This window comes from Panthera uncia, chromosome D4 (assembly GCF_023721935.1).
Source record: "Panthera uncia isolate 11264 chromosome D4, Puncia_PCG_1.0, whole genome shotgun sequence".
NCBI lineage: Eukaryota > Metazoa > Chordata > Mammalia > Carnivora > Felidae > Panthera > Panthera uncia.
The window spans coordinates 4,078,764-4,090,020 of NC_064807.1; the positions used below are offsets into that span (position 1 = coordinate 4,078,764).

The following is an 11,257-nucleotide window of genomic DNA, read 5'->3' on the forward strand; positions in this document are numbered from 1 at the left end:
TACATGCCTGCAGGCCAGCAGGGGCCGTGTGCCCAGGAGCAGGCTGACCATTCTCCGGCAAAGCTCCCAACAGGTGAGGTAGGGCAAGGAAGAGGCGACGAAACACCACGGCCCCGGGTGCACGACGGGAGCGCAGGCTGGAGGGGACCAGCTTGTGTCAGCACCCGTGCTGGACACTGGCTCCACACCGGAGCTCTGTGGGCACCTGTGACCCAGCGTGACGATGATGTGCCCTCCAGGCAAGTTCCCCACACCACACAGAAGCTGACAGCCCAGAGAAGTCCTTCAGGACGAGGGAAGGTCACAGAGGGAAGGACCAGGTGTCCTCTGTGAGGAGGAGAACGTTAACTTTTGTCGTTTTTGAAAACCACAATGCGCCAGACGGAATTTAGCTGTTTGATCACATTTGAAATTCCTCAAAACTGTTCGTGGGCGATGAGTTAGAATTCAGTGTATCTTTTTTTTAAGTGTCTTTTGAATTAAAATGCAAAATGGGCTCTAAATACCAGGCGCAACAGGGGACACCCATAAATGAACAAATAACGGCACGAGGCATGGCAAAGGTCGCTTTCCCCTAGCAGGGCCTTCAATGGTCACCTTTAACCTGTCTGAATCCCCCTCCGAAGTCACATGCTCATTAATAATCTTTTTCAGAGACCACAGGTTTTCAAGGGTTGGACAAGTATCTCAGAATTCCTGACGATGTGACTTGCACGTGTGGAACACACACTAGGACCATTTTCTTTAAGATCGTCAAACCTTTCTGTTGTTGTTTTAAGCAGGGTGCTCCCGTCTGTGAGAACCTTCTCTACTCCCTGGTATCTAGCCGCTGACCCCGACCAGGTGCTTGTCTGACTTCCGTGCGCACGAACCCCCAGCCCCTTGTGAAAGCCCAGCGGGGGCTGGGGACATGCTTCTGAGGGACGCCTGGGCTGCTCGTCTACAGAGCACACTCTGGGCAACAAGGTTGCCTAAACTGGAGAAACAGGAAAATGGAAAGGCTAGTAGATGATAATGCTTATTTAATCGGCTTCTTTCAAAATACAAAACCAGCACTTCTTCTGGACATCTTTTTTCTCAAACAGGAAAACGGAAGTGACGTCCAATACAGAAATCAAACGGAAATGCTAATTTTAGAGAAGCTGTCCAATTATCTGGAAGACTCATCATTCAGTGACAAAAACCAAACGTGAAGAGTATCTTCCCTCAAATTTTGTTCTGTAACTTTTGCATATCGTCCAGTTACACACTTTCTGGACCACGCAGCATCTCCCTTGGCCCAAGGAAAAAGTCCTCAGAGGCACGTCCTTCGCAGGAAAGGGACAGAGGGTGAGGACCCCCGGTCCGCCACGCGGTCAGATGGCGGGTGGGGAGGCGGTGCCCTCGGGCAGGAGAGGCGTGGGCAGGGGTGGGGCAGGGGCGGCAGGAGATGAGCCATGAGGCACAGAGCCGCCGAGGGAGGGAGCTGAGCCCTGCTGTCCAATGAGCAGAAGAGGCTGTGAAGGGCAGAGCAGGAAGGACGCCACGACCTTGACCTTTCTTAACCACACCCCTTGTTTCAGCGCAGACGTGGGTTGATCTTAGAGCTTTAACACCAAGGTTTCAGTGAGAGCCTTTTTGTTTTTCCCTTAAAGCACCGAAAGTCTTTCCTATCTGCTCTCTCTCAACTGCGAGCGTGGGGCTGCGTGTTCCTCACACGGGGAGCAGACGACGCGGGGGCCCCGTCCCGACAGAGCCCACGGCCAGCCAAGTGAGAAGCAGGGAAGGGTCCCCGGCAGGCGGTGTGGTTCCAGAGGGCGACCGCGCCACGAGGCCCTGCCCGCCCGCGGTCGGGGACAGGCGCGTCCCGGCAGACGCGGGCGTTCGTCTGGCCACGGGCCACCCGGGCACCGCCCTCCAAAACGGGCGGCAAAGCTCTGCGCCAACACGGGAGGAAGACGCCTCTCTCCGGAGGGAGACTTCCCGAGATTCCCAGAAGGATCCCCGGCCCCCGAAACAGCTTCCGCAACCTGTCTGCGTCAGGCGGCGCGGTCGGCGAGGAAGTACTCGTGCCTGCGGTGCCGGCGAGGGGGCTACCAAACTTGAAACCGCACTAGGTTTCAACGGCAAATCGCTACCTGCTTACACAGCACAAGCCCTCTCATCCGCGATTTCAGAAGCGAGGCGTAGGCGAAAAACACACCGGAGAGAAAGAACGCAGCCACCCAGAACGAGCCCCACGACGCAGCGGCCGACGCGACGCGTCGGCGCCGCTGCACGGGCCCGCCGCCCCGACCCGGCCGTGGCCAGGGCGGCCCACGCTGCCGTGCTCAGCCGCGGTCTCCCCGGCACGGGTGTCCCCACGGGCTTCGCCCCCATCGGTCCAGGTACACGGCGCAGCTCAGAAGCCGCCAGTAGGTTCCGTCACAGGTGCCGACGCGCGTGGGACGCGTCGTCGGAGCGCGGCCGCAGCACGGGCCCCACTTTCTCTTCACATCTCGACCTTGAATTCCGAAGGCTCTTCGTGTGCGGCTAATCGTTTCCGGTTTTAAGGCTACCGCGTACTCTTCTACTTGGCACGCGGGACAAGCATATCACCGGCATGTGAGAGGACTGTTGTGTCAATTTGCTATAAAGTTACTCAAACAGAGAGAAAACGGAAATGCAATTAGAAATACCTGAGGTAAAAACTCTCTTGCTAGGTCCAAGGCCTTGCGGTACGCAGCGTCCCCCTCCTGGTTCTGTTCTAGAACGTGGCTGATCAAGCCCACCGCTTTGGCTTCTTGGCCATCGAGCACGCGGGCAGAGAAGATGAGCTCTTTGGCCAGCGATATCCCGATAGCGCGCGGCAGGCGCTGCGTCCCCCCTGCGGAGAGAATGGGGGAAATGCGGGCAATGATTTCGCACCTTGTAGTCTTAGCATTTCGGTGTTTCGCTTCTTCATTTATCAAACAAACCAGGGCCAGAAGCTTACATGTCAAAATTAGTAAGTAGAAAACTACTTCAAAGCAGAATGCAATTAGTTTATAAAATTAAAAATCCCCAAAAAAGAACTAGAGTACCTTCTGTAATTATTAAGGGATTCTGGCTCCATTTATTCCTTGTAACACAGCTGGTGTGTTCCCAAATCGAATCCACAATCATCACCACGTCAGGGGCCTTACGACGCATAGCGGTGGGCAAGCAATACTGTCCCTTAGCACATTTCACCCAGAGGGATGACAGGTCCATAAGGCGGGGCACCTTTCATTAAGTTTGGATAAAACTTGTCCAAGCCTGAAATCTAACTCACGTGCTTCTTTTTTTTAAATTTTTTAATGTATATTCATTTTCGAGAGAGTGAGGAAGAGGGAGAGACAGAGCGTGAGCAGGAGAGGGGCAGAGAGAGAGGGAGACACAGAATCCGAAGCAGGCTCCAGGCTCCGAGCTGTCACCAGGGCTCGAACCCACAAACCGTGAGGTCATGACCTGAGCTGAAGTTGGATGCTTAACCCACTGAGCCACCCATGTGCCCCATAACTCATGTGCTTTTTAAGGAATCACTGACAGTAAACGAATTGCAAACTAATTTTAATTTAATAAAAATAAAGCTAGATAATTCTTCGTGAGACAACTCGGTGCTGGTAGAGAGTCCTCCTCACTCCTGGCACACTACCCACCAGATCCATCTAGAGCTCCGCTCTGCTACCTACTCGTGACGAGGCCAGGATCTCGTTGAAAAGAAGGCTGGGCAAAAACAGGTAACGTTCTTATTCGGCAGCTTTCATTTCTACCAAGAAGAATATGGAAGCAGCTACGTTAGGATTCCCATAAATCTCATTCTGAAGACAGCCGCTGGGCTGCCCAAGGGCACTGGTGGCCAGGAAGCAGGGGAGCGGAGCGACTGTCAAGCTGCAGAGAAAAAGCAAGGTGACGGCCTGCCACCCAGACGAGGTCACTGTGTTTTGTTTGGCCCGCAAAGTCTAGAATTTTATTTTTATGTATTAGTTGCCAACATTTAAAAAATGGGTGGAGGTTTCAGGTGGGAACTGATTTCCACCGGGAGGCCCATTTGAGACACAACGCATCCATGTGGCCACAGCCCCTCTCCTCTGTTGCCAGGACTTTAGCGTGACAAGCTCTGCTTTCTGTGAGACAACTTTGAAAGGAGGGGCACCTGGGTGGCTGTCAGTTGAGCATCCGACTCTTGAATTCAGCTTGGGCCACACTCTCATGGTTTGTGAGTTCAAGCCCCGCATGGGGCTCTGCACTGACCCCCTGGAGCCAGCTTGGGATTCTCTCTCTCTCTGCCCTCCCCCACTCACATGTGCATCTTCTCTCTCTCTCTCTCTCTCTCTCTCTCTCTCTCTCTCTCAAAATAAATAAAATTTAAAAGGAAACCAAGATCTTTCTTATTCTCACCTCAATCAAAAGTGGCACCATGAAAAATAAAGATCACAAGTTGCAGAAAGCATGTTTCCCTTCAGTAATGAAGTATCTTCCTACGTTTTTAATGAACAAAGCATGTCTGCATTGGAAGAACACAACTTAAGATGCTATTATTAAGCAACTATGTTAAGAACCATGTGCAGCTATTTAGAAAATGTGGGTGATGTAGAAAAAAAGAAAACAAACACAAACCTCAATGAACTGGGGAAGGACTGAAATTTTCAATAAGGATTGGTTTTGAGTGTAAATAAAATGAGTAGGGCTTCCGTAGAATACAGTTATTGTTTCTATTGTTCAATTAGAGATGGTGATTTTATAAGTGTTTTACTTGATAAGGCAGAAAATGTGCGTCTGAAAAAAAATGAAGCATTGACAAACTTGAATCTAACTGTAAACAGCGACGTTGCTTGGCCTGGTAAAGACAGGTCTGAGAACGCACGGGACAAGCACCAGGGAAAAGGGCAAGTTATCTATGGCGTTTCCAATGGCAGCTGATGAGAACAGAGATATCAATAATACAACCCAGTATTTACTCATGGAGCAGATGGGAACTTCCATGAGATGGATTCACGAGAATGTATGGACATCGTATTCATGATGAGCACAACACTAGGAAATGATTCTCTTTCACGTTCTGTGGAAAATTTGATGTAGACTGGTCAAAATGAACAAATGTGAGCTTCAGGGATCGTTGCTAATGCCGCACTTGTTATTCAACCGAAACTCGAGTCTTGCAAGGCGGCCAAGCTTACACCCATTCGTTATTTCATTTCATTCAGAGTATCGTTCTCCAGGAACGAGGGCCTTGTAGAAATTAAAGACAGGAACGGTAATGAAACGAAGACCAGAAAACACATCCACCACCCTGAGCTGAACGGCACATAACTCAAGCTCTGCTCGGTGACACGGGCGAGGGCCAGAACGATCTGCTGGAGGTCGTGGCCTGAGCGAGGATCGAAAGACAAGGGGAAGGGGGCTTCCTGTTCCCGCTGGAAACGACGCATCAGAGGAGCTGGGAAAACCCGCACCTTGGCTCACCGACGAACACTGCATCTAAGACTCAGCCTTTGGGGGGACATCGCAAGCCATCTGCCCTAGGAACCTCATGTAAGTGGGCCATGACGGCCGCTTGTCCTTCTGTGTCTGGTTTTACTGCACTAAAGCATACCGTGCTCCAGGCTCACCCTGCTGTGGTGTGTCCGCGTTTCCTTTTAAGGCTCAGTAATATTCCACTGTGTGAATACCACGTCGTATTTATTCACTGACCCGGTGATGGACACTTGGCTCGCTTCCACCTTTCAACTATCAAGAGTAATGCTGCTATGCATATGCGCGGCAAGTACCTCTTTGAGACCCTGCTTTCTTATTCTTTGGGGTAGACACCCAGAGGTAGAGTTGTTAGATCATACAGTAAATCAATAGGTTTAACTTTTTGGAGGAACAGCCATACCGTTTTCCTGGTAGCTGCACCATTTTACATCCTTATCAACAGGGTACAAGGATTCCAACCTCTCCACATTCTCAGCAACATTTGCAATTTTCAGGGGTGTTGGTTTTTTTTGAAGGGGGGAGGGAGGGCTTGATGGTAAGCATCCTAACTGGTGTGAAATTGTACCTCACTGTGGTTTTTGATTTACATTTCCCTAACAACCAGTCGTGCTGAACTTCTTTTCATCTGCTTATTGGCCATTTGTGTATCTTCTTCAGAGAAACATCTATTTAAGTCCTTTGCCCATTTTTTAAATGGGTTGTTTTTTTGTTGTTGTTGAGATGAAGGGGTTCTGTATATATTCTGGATAGTAACCGTTTATCAGATAGATGATTTGCAAATATTTCTTCTCATTCCATGGACTGCCTTTTCACTCTGTTGATTGTCCTTTGAAGCACAAAAGTGCTTTTAGTTTTAATTTCGATGAAATCCAATTTTTTTTTTCTTACATTGCCTGTGCTTTTGGTGTTGTATCCAAGAAATCATTGCCAAATCCAATGTCACAAAGTTCTTCCACTGTTTTCTTCTAAGAGTTTTACAGTTTCAAAACTGACATTAAGGTCTTTGATCCATTTTGGGCTAATTCTAATACGCGGTGTAAGGTAAGGGTCCAGCTTCATTCTTTTGCAGGTGGATTGTCCAGTTTTCCAAGAACCATTTGCTGAAAGAGGCACTCTTAAATAGTTACACAAATACATTATTTAATTCACTCACTCCCACAGAAATTCTGTCTTTAGGAAAGCTATCTGGTGAAAACTTATCTAGCTCAGTTTCCTATGCTGCAGTCAGTTTGCGGCAAAGACTGGGGTGGAGCTGGGGGCGACTTCCCCGTGCTCCTCCCAGTCATATAAAATTTGTGATCTCGAACTTTATAAAAATGACGTGACCTGTTTGGTTTGCCCTTCTCAGTTAACATGAACAGCTTTGAGCAAAGAGCCGTGCACGTGGAGGTTACTAAACCACGGGGCATTATGACACAAAACGCTACACATGATCAGTGAGGGATCTCAGATATCCAAAAGTATCTCAGGGATAGTCACCCTAAATAGAGAGTATTTTTATGTCAACATTCTACGCCAGCTCGGAAGTACTTCTGTTTACGGACAGCTATTTGACATAATACAATTAGACAAAACACTTGTGCTCGACAGGGGAGTCAAAGCTCAGCGCAGCACCACGCCAATTACCTAATTATTTAACACAAAATGAATTCACTGGGGGAGTGTATATGCAGAAAACTAATCCGTCACCTATGAATTACACTTCCTCCTTTGTGACATTAAGCATAGGATGAAAACAAACAAACACAGAACGATACAGCTTCTAGTAAAGTCACTGATAAGTCCAGCGGTGAGCAGGGGGGCAGGCAGTGTGTGGGGGGGGGGGAGCGGGGAGCCACTGCCCCCACCTGACGAAGCGGGGAGGTCAGCAACAGAGCGGGAACCGCAAGCACCCAGGATTTGTTCACATCCGAACATAATTTGCTCCCGGCACTCGTATCCTGGAAGCAGGCAGCTGTGAGGCACGTCTGAAGCCACAGACAAAAATAACAGTATGAAAACACTCAAAATGGAGTCTGTCTTGTCTTGCTGCTTTTGCTTGTAATCTATCAACGGGACAAAAATGAATGTGTGGCTGCAGTTTTTAGTTGGTTGAGTCTTTTCCTTTACCTACTGATTTTCAAAATAACAAGGTGGTTCCCTAGCATCCTCCAGAGGTGACGAGTTAAGTTTTTAATCTTCGAGAACCATCATAATTTTACAGATTTTAACCTGTCTGATGCATCAGAATCAGTGCAGTTCTTATCTTTATAGACGGTCGACCACCCCATCCTTGGCTGGTGGAACTTAATGAGATTGGCTCTAGCGTCCTTCTGATGTGACCGTAACAGTCTTTGGTGACTTCTTGTTGCCCAGGACCACGGAATGTTCCAGGATCATCCTGTAGCTCTCCTCCCCAGGCCCCACATCGACCATTTGGCCCACAGCCCTCTGGGGCTGCGCTGGAAAATCTGACGCTTCCGCTCACATTGTGATCTAGCACTCTTAACAACAACCATGCTTTCGAATGCATGTTCTATATATTCTCTTAGTGATTCTGTGTTGAGTTTCCAGACTCCGTTCTTCCAACGAATCATGAGTGTGAAGGACAGGTGCTAATGTGAACATGGGGAGCAAATCCTCTGGCCGTGAGGACTCTGCCATGTGATGCTACCTCAACTTTTTCCCGGTCCACTCTGTTCAATCCAGCCTCTTTCACAAGACCTACAATTTTATTACACGTCCTTGAAACCTTAGAAGTCAATCACAAAGTCTGGGGCAGTTTTCTCAGGGCTGCATCAAGACCACAGATGGCTGCCCTAAGAAGTCAGAACCCAGGTCCCTACTGTTCCTCCTTTGTTGCCCTCCCCCTGTGCATTCTGTCCTCCGTGTTACCTCATGGTCCAAGAAGGCTGCAGCAGCCTTGTCATCACGACTGCAAACCAGGCAGAAGGAAGGGCAAGAGAGTGCTGAGTTTTCAGAGGCACTGATGAAGTCCCAGCCAACAACTGTGCCTCCACGTCACTGGCCAGAACTTGGGCACACGTAGTTGCAGGGGCGTGAAAGGTCACCTTCTTGCTCAGGGTTTTGCCTTAGCATGTGAAGGAAACCCGGGGCTCTTACTACTAAGGCAAAATGAAAACAGGTGTGCACTTAGCAGTTGCTACCTCAAGTGGTAAAAGTGTGTTAATCACATAACAAAATGTTTTCATGTTTACCTATTATTTGGATTGAAAATATATTGGAAATGTTATATTCCATCATTACTCTATTATTTTAAGAAGGTGTCAAGAATTTTTTTCCCCTATGTAATCTCTTCTGGGGTAATACCACTTAAATTTACTTTAAAGGAGCAACCTCTAGATTAGCGATGGCTTAAACACAGCAAGTGTGTTTTCGCCAACAAGGGCAAGAGGCGAAAATTTTCGCCCCGCTCCCCTGTGTTCGTGCTGACCTCCAGTGCCATGGGGAGCTGCTGGCCGCAATCTGGGGGTGCGATCCTTCTCCTCCCAGACCACAGTCCCAAACTCAAAGTCGAAAATAAACCAGACACAGATGCTACCTTCCTTTTGTTATATTTACATAATTTAAAGAGTTTAAAGCAACCTTTATGTGGCATTTCACCACCAAGCATAACGTAATACGTAAAGAACAGCCACAGTTTGCGGATTATAAATTATAGTTTAGTACTATTTACAAGGTAGAAAATGTCAAGTTTTTCTGTTTTTGTTTCTTAAGGTTTTTTTGTTCTCAAGAGTTATGTAGATACCACATTAAGGGCATTTATTGCTATAATGAGAAGGGATCTCAGAATTCTACAAGTAAATACCACTTTTGAATTATGTCTAAACCCCCTCTCAGAAATAGCCAATTAAGGTTACTTTTTCCTTGAACTGTACAAGACACATTGCAGGAGAATGTTAGTTTTGGATTATAATTCCTGTTGCAACTCTGTCAGAGGGCTTTAGGCAAGAGCTTTCTTGCTAGATCTTGGCTAGATGTTTACAAAACTGACTTCCTCCTGCTTTCATAATGAAACATCAAGGTCAAAGAGGAACGCACTATGTGAACAAACATGGTGTGTTTACTGGTCTCATGATGGACCATGTCACAATCATACAAAAACCATAAAAATATTTATCCTTCAATTGGTGACCAACATTCGCAGTGTGGTAAAACCTTCTGTTCTCTGAGGATTTCAATTTTTTTTAACGTTTATTCAGTTTTGAGAGACAGAGAGAGACAGAGCATGAGTGGGGAAGGGGCAGAGAGAGGGAGACACAGAATCCGAAACAGGCTCCAGGCTCTGAGCTGTCGGCACAGAGCCCTACAAGGGGCTCAAACTCACAAACCGCGAAGTCATGACCTGAACCGAAGGTGGACACTCAACCGACTGAGCCACCCAGGCGCCCCTGTTCTCTGAGGATTTTTAGCATGTTGTAAAGTAGTGAGAGAAAACACGCACACACACACACACACACACACACACACTAGAAGAAGTAAGGGGTAAGTGAGAAGAAAACCCTAAGCAGGGAAAGCCGAGCAAAAACTAACAGAAATACATCAGTTTGGGGTGTATGCGGTTTATCCTAAAGGAGCATTTAGCAAAAGTTAAAAACTTTTCTTTAATGTTTATTATTGAGAGAGAGAGAGAGAAAGCACGTGCAAAGGGCAGAGAGAGAGAGGGAGACAGAGGATCTGAAGCGGGGTCTGAGCTGTCAGCACAGAGCCCGACGTGGGGCTCGAACCCACGGACCGTGAGATCAGGACCTGAGCTGAAGTCAGATGTTTAACCAACTGACCCACCCAGGAACCCCAAAGCTTAAAACTTTTAAGAACTGGGTCAGGGAAGAAAGGCTGGATATCAAAAACAGTTTTCCAGAGCCAATTAAGCTGACTGGCAACAAATTAAAACCTTTGTGATAAAGCTTTCATTAATATGCATTCTAGAAAGCTGTCCTGAAAATTAAGTCCATCACTGTTAGAGACACAGAGATGCAAAGGTTTTTTTCATGAAGAAAAAAATTACAGGGGCGCCCGGGGTGGCTCAGTCGGTTGAGCGTCCGACTTTGGCTCAGGTCACGATCTCACGGTTGGTGAGTTCGAGTCCCGCGTTGGGCTCTGTGCGGACAGCTCGGAGTCTGGAGCCTGCTTCGGATTCTGTGTCTCCCTGTTGCTCTGTTCCAACCCCGCTCATGCTCTGTCTCTTGCTCTCTCCTTCAAAAATAAATAAAAACATTCAAAAAAAATTTTTTAAAGAAAATTACGTTTCTTTTCAGTGTTTACGTGCAATTTTTCCAACCAATATTTGAAGCGCGAGTTCTTTTAACTTTTAAAGACCGTGTCGTGCTACAGCGGACGAAACGCAAGAGCTTACTTTGCGAAACCACCTGAAGGCGGCCACGGCAGGCATCGGCCCACGTCGGGCCGCCGCGGGCCCCTCCGCTCCTCGCGGCAGCCGCGGGGGCTCTGAGCCCGGGCGCTCGCTCGGCCTGCGGCAGGGGCGGCTCCGAGGGGCGTCCCCGAACGCGGTGCGGACGAGCGGCCGGCAACCGGCTCCGGCCAGAGCGAGGAGGTGGCCGCCAGCCGAGTCCCGCGCGGAGCGACGGAAGAAAGAAGGGAACGGCCGGGCCCCCCCACTCGGGCGGGACTTCGGGCAAGCCCGCCAACAGCCGCGCTGCCCGACAGCGCCGCCCGCGCCGGCGGAGGCGGCGTGCGTCGGGGCTGTCCCAGGCGGGAGTCGCCCGCCACCCAGCGCGCCGCCGCACTCCAGACGTGACGTGACGTGACGTGACGTGACGTGACGTGACGTGACGTGACG

General features: G+C 48.9%; 1 protein-coding gene across 12 annotated transcripts in view; it reads right to left on the minus strand.

Annotated features, from left to right (window-relative positions):
* The window catches only part of AUH (AU RNA binding methylglutaconyl-CoA hydratase), a 454,909-nt gene that overhangs the window by 304,113 nt on the left and 139,539 nt on the right, over positions 1 to 11,257 (minus strand). For all 12 annotated transcript variants that reach the window (XR_007458347.1, XR_007458348.1, XM_049632780.1 and 9 more), the window contains one exon: positions 2,658 to 2,845. Coding sequence is in view for 10 of the 12 variants with exons in the window: in XM_049632780.1 (XP_049488737.1) it covers positions 2,658 to 2,845 (188 nt within the window). In the remaining 2 variants the exon portion in view is untranslated. The remainder of the gene's footprint in view (positions 1 to 2,657; positions 2,846 to 11,257) is intronic.